The following is a 13,782-nucleotide window of genomic DNA, read 5'->3' as shown; positions in this document are numbered from 1 at the left end:
TATTCCTACAATTACACAGAGAACTGAAAAAGGTTGTTAAATATTAACTGTATTTAAAACGTTAAAATGTCCAGCATACAGCCTTCTCAGCAGTCTTTCCTCGATGCTTTATAAACCACCTGGAAAAATGTAAACTGTAAAGTTTGAAGTTCACAACTCCTTGTTCAGGCTCTTGTTCCGCTGCAAGATTAATCTTTAATGAGCCGAAAAGAACACACGTCACGCCTCTGTTCATCAATTTGCACTGGCTACCAATAGCTGCTCGCATTAAATTCAAGGCATTAATGTTTGCCTACAGAACCACCACTGGCTCTGCACCCCTTTACCTAAATTCATTACTTCAGACTTATGTGCCCTCTAGAAGCTTGCGTTCTTCAAGTGAACGACGCATTATTGTACCATCCCAAAGACACACAAAAACACTTTCACAGACTTTTTCATTAACTGTTCCCATCTGGTGGAATGACCTGCCCAATTCAATCCAAGCAGCCAAATCCTTACCCATCTTCAAGAAACGGCTAAAAAAACGGCTCATCTGTTCCATCTTTACTTGACCCTCTAACTCTAGCACTCTCTATTCTAATTTTATTTCTCTATATGTATTTTTATTTAAAATAAATAAATAAATAATAATAATGATAATAATAATCTGTACTGCGTTAAGCTAACCAAGACTTGTAATAGCACTTGCACGTTGTTGCTCTTTTGTTGGTTTTTGATTGCTTCTTATGTCCTCATTTGTAAGTTGCTTTGGATAAAAGCGTCTGCTAAATGACTAAATAAATAAATAAAGTAATGGTACATTAACTAAGCTTATTTAACTCGCTGCTGTTTGGTTGTCTGTATCAATCAGAATTCATTAAGCTGGTAGCTTCGTGTTGGAACATAGAAAATGGTTTCTAGCTGGTCTAAGATAGTTAGACCTTAAGTGGTCTTAGCTGGTCTTTTGTAAATAATTGGATAAAAGGATCTGCAAATGTGGATGTCTAGCCATGTCATTACCTGCTCCTTTACACCATCTCAACCAGCTGTTTAATATCAGCTTAAGATGTTCAAGCTGGAACATGATTGCTCGTCAGCCAGCTAATAACACCAACTAATGACCAGCTTTGACCATCTTAGACCAGCTGGAAACCAGCTACCATGTTCTTGAATATCTCCAACAGGCAGTGTCCTGGTGGAGCTGTCCATGGTGCTGAAAGCGTATCGGCTCACAGTCCACTGATGAAATCACTATGCTCTGATGAATATGCCACACACAGTTTTCCACATCGTTCGCCTCTGTTCCTCCAAAACAAATTTATATGTCATATGGGACTGGCTTCTGATGCATTTGGAGCTCAACCAGTGTTTGTTTTGGAAAATGAGGGACGCGTGGTAAAGGAGGGAGCGCGGTGTGTAAGTGTGTGTGCGCGTTAGAGGGATGATGATGACGGCGTTTGGGGAGCTGTGGGTGTCTTTAAGAGCTTCTTTCTGCTGCTTACTGGTGTCAGGATAGAGAGGCACGAGCCACTGAAATACTCACGAGAACAGAGAGACGCGCGAATCGTATTGGAAATACATTAATTTTCATTCGCATTTAGGATATACTGCCATCAACCTGGACAACATGCAGTTGCCAAAGTCATGGGCTTTTGCTATCAGTTTGACGCTGCTCTCCGTTCTCAGCTCGGCAATGTGCGCCAGTCACTGTAAGTACCTGCAGTGCCGTTCGACGTTGTTTTAAAGTTGACTTGTGTTTTGTTTAGATGAGTTTTTATTAGACCTGTTGTTTTGATACAGCTGCTAAATACTCTGAAATCAATTCAATATTGAAAGAGTGCAGGGGATTTAAAGACGAGTCCTGCTAATGTAAACTTTTACTGGATCTGATGAACCCGTATCAATGTACAACGAATGACTGGTGCATATCGCGTATCACGATGCGACTTCTCATAAGCGTGAGGAGGTGTGAGAGATTTAACATTTCATATTCGATCGCTGTATCACGGCAATTGAGACTTGATAAGCAGTTATTGAGGCTAAATGCTTTCTCGACTAAATGTGTAGAGGAGACAGGGCGATGTTGTAACATTTTGTTTCAACGTCTGTTAAATCGTTTTTGTGTGTGTGTGTGTGTGTCTTTAAACTTTAATATAATAGTCACACAAGTGTCTGATACAAAATAGTTTATAGGTCTAGGCTATTTATCACTTAACTGTCCAAATTAATAGCAGGTACAGAAAGAGTTGTTAAAATCTATGCATAGGAATGCCAGACTGGTTGTAACACTAATGAAAGGAAATTAAGTTACTTGTTCAAAATGATGTCATTCCCCAATTATCAGCCTCATTTTACTGTAACAATTTTATAGGAAACATTTTAAATCACAAGAGCAAGTAAAATTGTAAACAAATATAGAAAAATGTAAAATTTAGAAAAATGGTTCTAAATACACAAGCTTGTTAATCACAAATGTTCATATATTGTCCCATTTTGTTTTGATTTTTGTGCTTCAGGTAAATGTACATCAAAAAGTGTTACAATCTTCCCCATCTGCTTAGAAATATTTCCAGTTATTTTAATGTGTGTGTCATTAAATGTAAAAAAGAGAACCTGCTGATTCAAATTACACCATTCCTGTCATTTAACATTCATTATGCAATGACATAATCTTGCATTAAAATATATACCTGCCATTAAATTATTCTTTCTTATCTCAAAATTGTTTTGAAGAGAGTGGTGGTCTTGATCTGTAGCACATTTCTAATCAGTTAAACTGACGGCGTTGCCCTGTCTCTGGTCTCCTCAATATTATTTTAATGTTGTATCTATAGTTATGTGTGCCAAAAGTCTGATTTAAGCTTTTAATATCTATTGTCATTCCAACACACTTCATTATCTTTTCATTACTGCCATTGATTGTCATTTCTCTGTATGAAGCTTGTGCGTCTAAAGCATTCTTAGTCGGTGCCTTCTCAGATATAATTGTGTGAATCAGGGTAGCACAGTACATTTCCCCCCTGCATTTTCTGTATTATTGAGATGAGAAACACTATGCAACGGGAAGTATCTGTAGGTTTCACTGGACATCTGTAATTTTTATGTGTTCCGAGTCAATTTGCATCGTTATGTGATACGATACAAAAACTTTCTTAGTCATTGATGGTTGTGCTCTGCATGAGATGTGCTTTGTGGATCGGGATCAGATGAAGTGAATCCTCACTGAGGACATGCAAAAAGATATTCTCATATTTACCACAGGGGTACCAGAATAAAGCTGGAGATCCATCATGCCCTTGTCATCTGTGTCAGGTAACAGAGATAATGGTTGCTGCTGTCTCTCTCAGGAGCCTCTGGCTCTGCTCTCATAGAAGGATTACAAGGGGATGTCCTTTCAGATCTGGTGTCCCTGGAAGAACAACTACATCCCTTTTACTGTGACCACTGGGACAGTGGAGGGTCCCAACATGACACAAGATGAAAGACTTGTTTCCACTGGCTAGGGCAAACAGTGAGTAAGGTCCCAGGGGCTCAGTATTTTCTGACATCGTCTGTGGACATGATTGTATCAGAAATGTCCAGCTCTCTTTACTCTAAAAATAAATAAAAGTAGAGATGTAGAACTATTGATCCAAGTCATTGAGAATTGTTGATTTACACAGTCTGTAAAGCTGGACTTGAATGCATGTTTAAGATATCTCGGCATCTATAGAACATACTGTGCAGAATTTCACACAAGCTGGACAGTTAGTGAGAAGAATGGTCAAATAACCCCTTCAAGGAGAATGGAACCAGACATTGACATTGCAGCACTGGCTACCATGTATTGGATTTTACTCTCTTAAAAATAAGTGGACAATAAAGAATATTTGATTGATGTCTTATAATCATTTCTTGGTTCCCCAAAGAACCTTTCCAGAAAGGGTCCATAAAAATCTTAGTGTGGCAAACCTTTTCAAAATCTTATAACCCTTTTCTGTTACAAAAAATATTTTGTGCTATAGAAAGCTTTCATACACTATTAAAAATAAAGGTTCTATTTTAAATACCCCAAAGATTCCCAGTCAGTTCAGTAAACTGTTCTTAAAGAACTTTGTGTGAAGAACATGTTGTGCCATGGAAAGGTTCCATGGATGTTTTTGGAGCCATAGATGTCGAGTGCCAAGCAAGTTCTTCATGTATCCATACACCCTATCAAAGAATCTGTTTATTTTTAAAGGTCTATTCCGGGTTGAAATGTATTAAATCTGTAATATTTCATTAAAGTCTCAATGAAATAGTGACAGATTTATTTTTCAGTATTTTGATTATCAAGTGAAATAGATGTTTGAAAGAGAAAATGTAAGCTGGTTACTTGGTTCTATTCATCGGTTGTTGATTGGATGTAGGCAGAAGGGGTGGAGTTTAAAGAGACTCAGTGACGGGAGAAGTCTGGCATACATCACCATAAAGAAGATCGAGTTATGACATTTTGATTACATATATATAAATATATATATATATATATATTTTTTTTTAATATGCATAAAGATCAATTGTTCACAATTAGATTTTAGAAAATTGGGTGAATTTTCACTTAATGCCGAGCGTTAAAGTGTGTATGCTGTTGTTTTTGTAAGACTGAATATAGACTGAATCATACTGTGTTGTCAATCAATCCATCTATAATTGCCCGAAGCAAAAAAGTTATTTCCAGATTTCTGTGTTTGAAGTTTAACTTCAAGTTTGAAGTGCAAAACGTGTGCATTGACCCAAACAGGACACCAATATTTATTCAGTTTGAACGCATGTCAGAGTGCTGTTGTGGTACAGGAGGACTGATTTAACATTCTAAATACAACTCCCCTCTCAGTGGGGGAGAGCAGAGCCTTGTCGGGCATTAGCATGATAGAGTCATTTATTTCAACTTTCTTATGAGGTCAAACGCGGGAGGCTTTTTAAGGGAGCTCTCCTGTGGAGCTTACCAGATTTCCTGTGGGCATCGAGAGGGAGGGAATCTTTAGACGATTTATTCTTTTTGTTTGCAGTATAATAGTTTGGCACTAAAGTTACAGTAGATGAGACATGACCAATTCATATTTTCTTTCAAATATTAATGCACAACCAACTTGCTTCTGTTTTAATGTACATGAAAAATGAATAATTTGCACTGAAACACCTTGGGAAGTGATAAAAGGGAAAATGGAGAGAATGCCATTAAGACTATAGTGCATCATGTAAATCACCTTGAAAGGCTAGAGGCGGTGAAGAGCATTGACAGTGTTGTCCATATTGTTAACTTGACTTCATCTCCATGCTGATTTATGCTGTGTGGGCGTCAGACCATGAAAATATTGATTAATCAAGGCTTTATTCAGCCTAAATCATCCCCTGCCTCACATCTGCAGAGGGAGATACACGGAACAGAATGAAACAGATTTTGCTGAATTTCTGATGCTGGCAAACTAGGTCTGACAAATTTTTTGTACTGCAGGTTACTGAATAGTCAGCAGATTCTATGGATATTCTGTTTATAGTCATATGAAGACACATTTTCATTAACCTGGGTTTGTCCTGAAATGCTGACATTGACACACATGTGCTCTGTCTGCAATTATTTTCTGATTTTAGACAATAATAACAGCTTTATTGATTCTCCTACGTCTAAACCATAGAGTTGATTTTTATAGACCGCCTTATAGATCATGCATCTATTATCTGTCACTGATCTGAGATAAGCTGTATCCGGTGGAGCTATGACCTCTTAGGTGGCTTGTGTCAGCATATTGGACGTTCAGTCAGTTATATAAGAGTCGTTGTAAAACGTATGCTGTCTCATTCACTCATTTGTTATGATTAGAAGAGCAACATTTTTGAATCATGAATCTCCTCAATATGCGTGGCTTTTTGGTACAAGAATGAATTGCTCTTGCAGATATTACAATTCAGTTGCAGTTCCTAGCACACATATGGCTCTACTGTTGTTCTCTGTGTAATAATCCATCATGCTGCTCCTCTACCTCTTCTTCCCTCAGTGTAAACACACATAAATAAATAACAGATAGTTTCTCGGGAGTTAGATCAGAGCCTGCTCTCTTGTTCTTTTTAAAGTATAGCTCATGAGAGATAAAATAATTTATTTGTTTTTTTCCTCAAATGTTTACTGAATTAGTAAGTTAAACAATATGTTTAAATAAATTTAAATTCATGCCAGGAAAGAAAAAGGAGGTCAAATGTTATTTTATATTTTTGTTCTTAGATTTAATCAAGTTGAATAATTAAGGCCATGTAGTACAAAATCTTACTTAAATGTAAAGTTTGAAATAGTTACTTTAATATGATAGAAACACTTTTAGAGTTATGCTTTGAAAATAGTGTGAATTGTCAGTTTGAGATGAGCACAAACAAGGAACTAGAACACGACTGTGGCCTTTCATTACTTGTTTGCTTTCATCTGATATCTTTTGATGATAGAATCTGGAAAATGATTAGTCCTAAATGATTGAGGCTTTTGCTCACAGGCTTTACTCGAGCTATTGGCGGGATGACACTGTTGCTGGTCTCATTTATTTAAAAATAATTCATGAGGAATCCACATTAAATGGTGGTTTGCATTGCTTTACATCTTGTGTTCTCTATTCTTTCATCCATTATTTGTCTCTAGAGAGCTCTCAGTATTAATTATATATCTCAGATCTCCATGCAGTCTCCACTCTAGAACATGTTCTTGGATTATATCAGCCATGATAATGCATGCAATCAGCCTTCCTTCATGTGCATTCAATATTCCTCTCCAATTAAAATGTGATTAATAAGCAGATAAGACATGAGTATGTACTATTAGTTGTCAGAGTAAAGTTAGAGAGTATTTTTTTTTTATTATTATTATAGTGCCTCTGCAGCACAGGAAGAATAGAGCATAAATGTGATACAACAGTGGCTCCATCTGAATGTTAATCCTGAAGCTTTCCTCTGAATATTTTAAACCCCCGACCCCAAAAACAGGGTTATTTTTTTCCAACAACATACCAGTTTTAATGTTGTTCTTTCTTGAAGCTTATACTGGTGCTCCCATGTTCCTTTCCATTTCATTTTAGTCCATTAGAATGCATGTGATACAATTATATTTATGTGTTTGACAGACACTTTTATCCAAATTCGCTCACATTCAAGGTATGCACACCAACATTCAAATGGAAGCACGCCAACAGTACACATTTGTCTTGATGTCTTGATAAATATTTTATATACTACCGTTCATATAATTTCTTTCTGTGATGGCAAAGCTGAATCAGCAGACATTACTCCAGTCTTAAGTATCACATGATCCTTCAGAAATGATTCTATTATGCAGATTTGGTTAACATTTCTTATGTTAAAAATTGATTGTGTTTATTGTGTTGCCTTGTGTGTGTGTGTGTGTGGGCAACCATAATACTTTTTTTCAGGATTCTTGGATAAATAGAAAGTTCAAAAGAACAGCATTTGAGTAGAAACCTTTTGAATTTTAAATGACTTTTATTTATACTTAATTTGATACATCCTTTCAGAAAGAAAAAAAAACTTACCTAAAATTTTTGAACAGCAGTGTATGTAATTAATTGTATATTATTATATTCACTTTAAGTGATTGTTTTGAATTGTGATATAAATATGTGTGTTATAACTCCATGTGGGTGTTTTGAGAGAGAGAGATGCTGTTGTTTTAAACACTATGCTTATGCAATATTTAAAGTATTTAGCATTATGCCACTTCAGTGCTGCTCTCTCTTGATCTCTTTCACTGCACCAAATGCCCAGTGGGATGATTTTCAAAATACTTTTTTTTTTTTTTTTTTTGGCCAGTTTCACTTCATGAACCTTATGAGGGTGTAAAAAAAAAAATAGGGAGGGAGTTTTATCCTAACACCACATCAAAGAACATTCTCCTTAGTGTTAAAATTACCAAAACATCCTTTGAAACTTTGGAACTTTTTTGAAAATCCCGTGTCCCATTCCAAATTATTTAACCTCTCCCTGTTAATACCTCACTCCATCCTGGAATCCAAAGTATGTTACTCTGAAGTTCTTAAACTGTAATATGGTATTATCACGTGCCTTGAAGGCTCTCACTGAAATGCAGAGATTGAAAGCAAAGCATCAGCAAAAGTAAAACATACTTTCCTGCATTTCTTATCCCATCATGAACCAAATGTTGGCCAACCTTGTGACATTTCCATGAGCCAGCTGGGGGGCAAAGCATGTACCCCACCATCTGGGCTGATGGGATGGAAGCGGCCCAACTGTCATTGTCCTGTAACAGCAGACACGCTTCCCCTGATGTGATATTAACCAGAAGCTCTCAGGTCAATAACCTCAGGCATTTCCTCACTCTGTCCAACATAACAGGTTAACGATGGTCTAGCCCCGGGACTGGTGTCACGATTCACTGTTTCAGACTAGAAAATGTAGGAATCAATGGCAGCTGTGCAGGGAAGTCACTTTGACCAACACGGTCTAAATGATATTCAACTAAATATGATATATAGGTCCATCAACCACTTTTTCAAAAATGGTCGGGTTGGCATTGCGTGCCATTGGCAACATTTTTACTACAGATTTTTACCATCATGATCTTTGGTCAGTGGTTCATGTCTCTTCTACATGCTGCTCTGTATCTTTTCTTTTCTTCCTTGCACTATGATGCTTGATGTTGCCTTCTAGCTGTTATTTTCATAGCTAGGTTTTCATGCTCAGTGTTTATTGAAGAAAAAGGCTGATCTTGCCATCAAAAAAGGGTTCATGCTTCATAACAGAAGACCGTATTGAAATCTGTCACGTATCCTTGAGCTACTTGATCTGTCTGTGTTGCAAGCCTCCTCATTCCATTCATTTCTCTTCAGAGAATCTTTAGAAGCATGTCAGTATACTCATTTTATGCCAAAACCATCAGCTACATTTTAAAAATCCATCTTTTCAACATCCATTTCAACATGTTCTGCATTATAACAGAGTTATAATTTGTAATCATCTTTTGTCTTAGATACCAAACACAACACACCTACCTGAGACATCTGATTTTGTTCTGGCACAGGTAGAGGCGAGAAGCAGAAATCATTTTTGCTGGGAGACAGAAAGCAATTTGTTGGCATTATTGAGTCAGATCTCTTTGTAGAGCAATGTTTGTTATGGCGAAGTGCAGGCTGCCTAATTAGGGACCGAGTGATGCCAATCTCCCGTACAGCTCCGTGCATGCGGAGGCCATGAAATAACAGCTGTTCAAAAGCTATTAGGAGGAAATGCTGACCAATAATGCTGAAAAATGATAGCTGGCAGAGTAGCCAACAAGAAAAGCGTCTCACAGCCGATGACAGTGGGGAAAATGACAAGAGACATTCATCAAAATCTATTCAAGTTACAAAAATACCATGTTTTAATTTATTTAGCAATGTTGGACATTATGTTCATCTACAAAAAAAAAAGAAGAAAAAAAAAAGGGCCATCTGACAAGCTGAGGAAGTCCAATCGAAGACATTTAATTTAGTAATGAACTATCCTGAGATTATCACAGTAAGGCCAGGCCAAATGGATTGCAAATGCAACTTCCAAAAATACAAAAAATGTAGATTTTTACATTTGATAATTAAGTTCCACAATTATTGTAGGTGCAAAATTAATAGTGACCCAAAGATGTTGCCTTTTGGTGAATTTTGCGGTTTTGAAGCCAAAATATGTAATTTAGCTTATGTGATTCATGCAGAGATTTTGTGTGTGGGTAGCTGGGGGAATCTATCCAAAATGTTACAAAACATAACATAATCTGACAAAATAACTGAATATTTTTAGAATTGAAATATTTATTATAAATCCATTTAAATGTCACACTCGCACTTGAGAATCTGTGCTGCAGGTGAGGCACATTAAAGACTACAGAGAACGCTCTCTGATTTACAAAATGTGTTTCCAAATGCAGAGATAAGTTGCAGTTTAGCCTTGCGATGTCCAATACTAAGGGCTTAAATTCATTTGTTTTTGTAAGCTACTGAATATGTCAAAGTCTGAACTGATGCAGAACTTATAATGTTCTTTGTATCTGGAATATCAGCATGGCAATGTATGTTCTTAATTTGGTTCATAATTCAAAAGTATATTATTTGATCTCAAGATGTTGCAGTAAGTATTACAGTAAAAGGTTAGGTTACACATTATTTTAAGGTGTCATTGTTACAGTGTAATTATACAAGTACTGAATAATATTAATTAACTACATGTACTCACTATATGGTTAGGGTTAGAATTAGGGTTTGTCTTAAAGTTACTTTCATGTATTTATGCATACATTATTGTTATTATAATAGTAAGTATATGTAATGTGTAACAAGGACACGGTAAAGTAAAGTGTTACCAAAAGTTAAAATGGTTATATTCATTTGGGGTTGGATTTTTCTCATGAAACACAAAAAAGTCATCTTGCATCTATGCATTCCCAGATGAAAATGCAGGACGATCACTAGCAGTCAAGTTCAGTTCATTATAATAATGTATGTTATATCAGGATTTGAATCCAACCCCCATGCACACTTTAAAATTACAGTTCTAGACTATCATGACTCACAGTCTCAGGTAGAAGAGCCAGATCTGTCACTGAAGCTCCCTCAAAAAATGTAGGTGCATGATGCTCCTTGGCATATTCCATAGAAAACAATTATTCATTGTCTTATGAAGTTCACTTTATATATCCAATTACAGATGAAAAATTGCACAAAAGATGTTAAAAAGCTTATATGTTAACTTTATGTATTGTACATGGGGGTTTGGGGAGCGTTCAACCTATCCATGTATGCAAAAAAATCCTCTCATGTGTAAAATACTGGGTCGGTCTGGCTGCCTTTAATTATGAGCAGTGGTGCACTCGGGGTGTGACATGCTGTTTTACATCCTTTGCTTGAGTCTCATCAACAGCTTGGGTGATGCTAAAAATTAACTTGGCTAGGTTTCCTGGTGGGTGACCTTCTCTCGATCAATTTAGCAGTTGTCTTGGCAATGGGGTCCCTATAGTTTTCTGGCAAATATGCACAGAATTAGCATGGACCTCTTTTATTTTAAGTGGAGATGGCTGTATGACTGGCTACTAGGTTTTTCCACATAATATGCAGTGCATTGAGCTCTTTGGGCTGTGCTGTGTCAGTGTCTTGCTGATATGATTTTTTTTTTTTTTTTTCTGTTAGCTGTATATTAAAAGGATGATTAAAGGAAAAAGCTGAAGAGCATAATGGATAGCAGTTATCATTGACTTTGAAAGAAGGGTTAATGTTTCATAGGCCTGGGTACACTTTCTACTTAAAATCATTGGAGAGAATAACGTATCAAGGCATTGAGTGATGTTCCTATTAGGCTTCATGATGCATATCTGTCACAGAAATAATTCCTTCCCAATCTGCATGAGAAGGTCAAGTTCTCATATGGTTTGTCTTTGGAAGAGTATTCTCATGCTAAGCGCTGGGCCAGCAAATCCTGTGTGCATGCAGAGCTACTGCTTTAGGACATTACTCGTGTTTTCAAAGAGTAACCACACACACCGCTAATGACAGTCTCCACACTACAGCTGAAAACAAAAACATCTTAGAGCAGTTTGGGCCTGTTTTAGATGGGCGACACTGTTCTCTTTCTGGCACAAACTTGCACAAGCTGTTACTGGAATAAGAAAATGTCTATTACTGGCACTGGCTGGTTAGGCTGGCTATTGTTGCAGGTAGACCATCTCAAACTGTGTAGCCATGCCAAAACCAGCATGAAAGTGGCCACAACATAAGACCTTTTCACTTCTAGAATGAGAGAGACAATAAAAATGAAAATAAATAAATGAAATAAATCTGATTAACCCATGAGATTTTGGTCACATTTCCCAAGCCACTGTCACTGCATAATCCACCTCGTTGGTGGCACTAAAGCTATTTGCTGACATCAGCAGTGGAGTCCTTCCCTGGTCACTTTGGAAAGTCTGCTAATAATATATGTGCATATAAAATTGATATAAAGATATTCCTGCAGTGGTGCTCTTTTACTCATATAATGCACACACACACACACACACACACACACACACACACACACACACATGTTGGTTTTTGTGGTTTATGGGGACTCTCCATAGGCGTAATGGTTTTTATACTGAACAAACTGTGTGTGCTATTGCCCTACACCAACCCTACACCTAAACTCAGCCCTCACAGGAGACTTTGTGCATTTTTAGATTTTCAAAAAAACACCATTTAGTATGTTTTTTAAGCCTTTTGAATTACGGGGACATAGGCAGTGTCCTCATAAACCACCTTAATATTGTAATACCTCTGTCATACCCATGTCATTATACAAATTTGTGTCCTCATAAACCACATAAACATGCGCACACACACACACACACACACACACACACACACACACTCACACACACAAATATGTTTCTCAAAATGCAAATGTACTTTTCCCTTCATTTTGTAGACTTAAATTGTCAAGCTATTACAACATTCATTATGAATTATCTTTGTAACATGCTGATATACCTCCTGTATTTTATATGATTCTACTTGGTGTTTTTTTTTTTTTTTTGCAATGTTCATAATTTATTTATATGACTATATAATGGGATCTCAGTTATATTTGACAATTAATTTTGACTACACTTGTAAAATGTACACTACTGCTCAAAAGTTTGGGTTGATAAGATTTTTAAAATGTTTTTACAGGACGTCTCTTATGCTTATTTTATGAAATATTATTATAATTTCAAATAATTGTTTTCTATTTTAATATATTTAAAACTCTAATGTATTTCTGTGATGGAAAGCAGCCATTACTCCAGTCTTCAGTGTCACATGATCCTTCAGAAATCATTCTAATATGCTGATTTGGTGGAAATTTATTCTTCTTATTATAGATTATTTGATGAATATAAAATTTAAAAGAACAGCATTTATTTAAATTAGACATCTTTTGTAACATTATAATTTAACTGTCACTTTTGTTCAATTTAATCCATACTCGCTAAAGAAAAATATAAATTTCTTAAATAAAGAAATAAACCTTACTGACCCCAAACCTTTGAACTGCAGAACTAGTAAACAGCAAACTGGTTTGTAAACAATTTAGCTAATCTACTCTGTATTTTTCAACGGAGTCCACTATTCTAATGTGGTTTTCTTTTTATCTGCTGTTTGATAGTATAGGTAGATTTGGCTCATATAATCTCAGTGATAGCAATGGCTGGGAGACCGTACTGGAACTGATAGCTTTGTATTGTTCAACCTACATTTCAACCTGCTGAGACTGTAGAAAAAAACACTGAGCTCAGATAGTCTGTCAGTATAGCTTTCTCTAATCAGCTCGCCTGCCAGCAGTGTAAGTGTCAGTTGAACTAAACAAGCATTCAGTATTATTGGAAACCGGAATACTATCTTACATCATTTTTTAAAGCCTCAACAAATTTGCATTTTCAGCCTTAGCATTTTGCGCTGACCTCTTGACTACACTAAAGGTCAAAAGACATTTAGATGCAGTCAGACACTTTATGACATGCTGGCAACCACAAGTGTCCCCGTTAATCTGCTGACAATTGTAAAATATAATTAATGCAGCCAGCATCTGTTTGGGCTGCAGTCTGTGACAGTGGGAGTCAATGATGTTAAAGATGGATGGCTCGCTCTAGACCGATGCTGATAGAATCAGATATTGAGAGCTTTCATTTCCCAGCAAGTGTAGGAGTGAGAAAGCTATTTATGCTTATCATTGAGAGCAGGATAATACAATTACATTGATACCAAATACATATTATCATTGAGGGCC

The 13,782-nt window shown here is 36.5% G+C and overlaps 1 protein-coding gene across 1 annotated transcript in view; it reads left to right on the top strand.

The window, feature by feature from the left end:
• Positions 1 to 1,609: 1,609 nt before the first annotated feature.
• Positions 1,610 to 13,782, top strand: part of LOC306876791 (contactin-associated protein-like 5) — a gene marked incomplete at both ends in the record, with an annotated part of 68,231 nt that continues 56,058 nt past the window's right edge. The window contains one exon of the mRNA XM_079428198.1: positions 1,610 to 1,691. Within this exon, the coding sequence (XP_079284324.1) occupies positions 1,610 to 1,691 (82 nt within the window). The remainder of the gene's footprint in view (positions 1,692 to 13,782) is intronic.

Source organism: Barbus barbus, assembly GCF_936440315.1.
Source record: "Barbus barbus genome assembly, chromosome: 11".
In the NCBI taxonomy this organism is placed as follows: domain Eukaryota; kingdom Metazoa; phylum Chordata; class Actinopteri; order Cypriniformes; family Cyprinidae; genus Barbus; species Barbus barbus.
The sequence above is the reverse complement of the archived record's forward strand: the minus strand, read 5'-3'. Positions and strand labels throughout refer to the sequence as shown.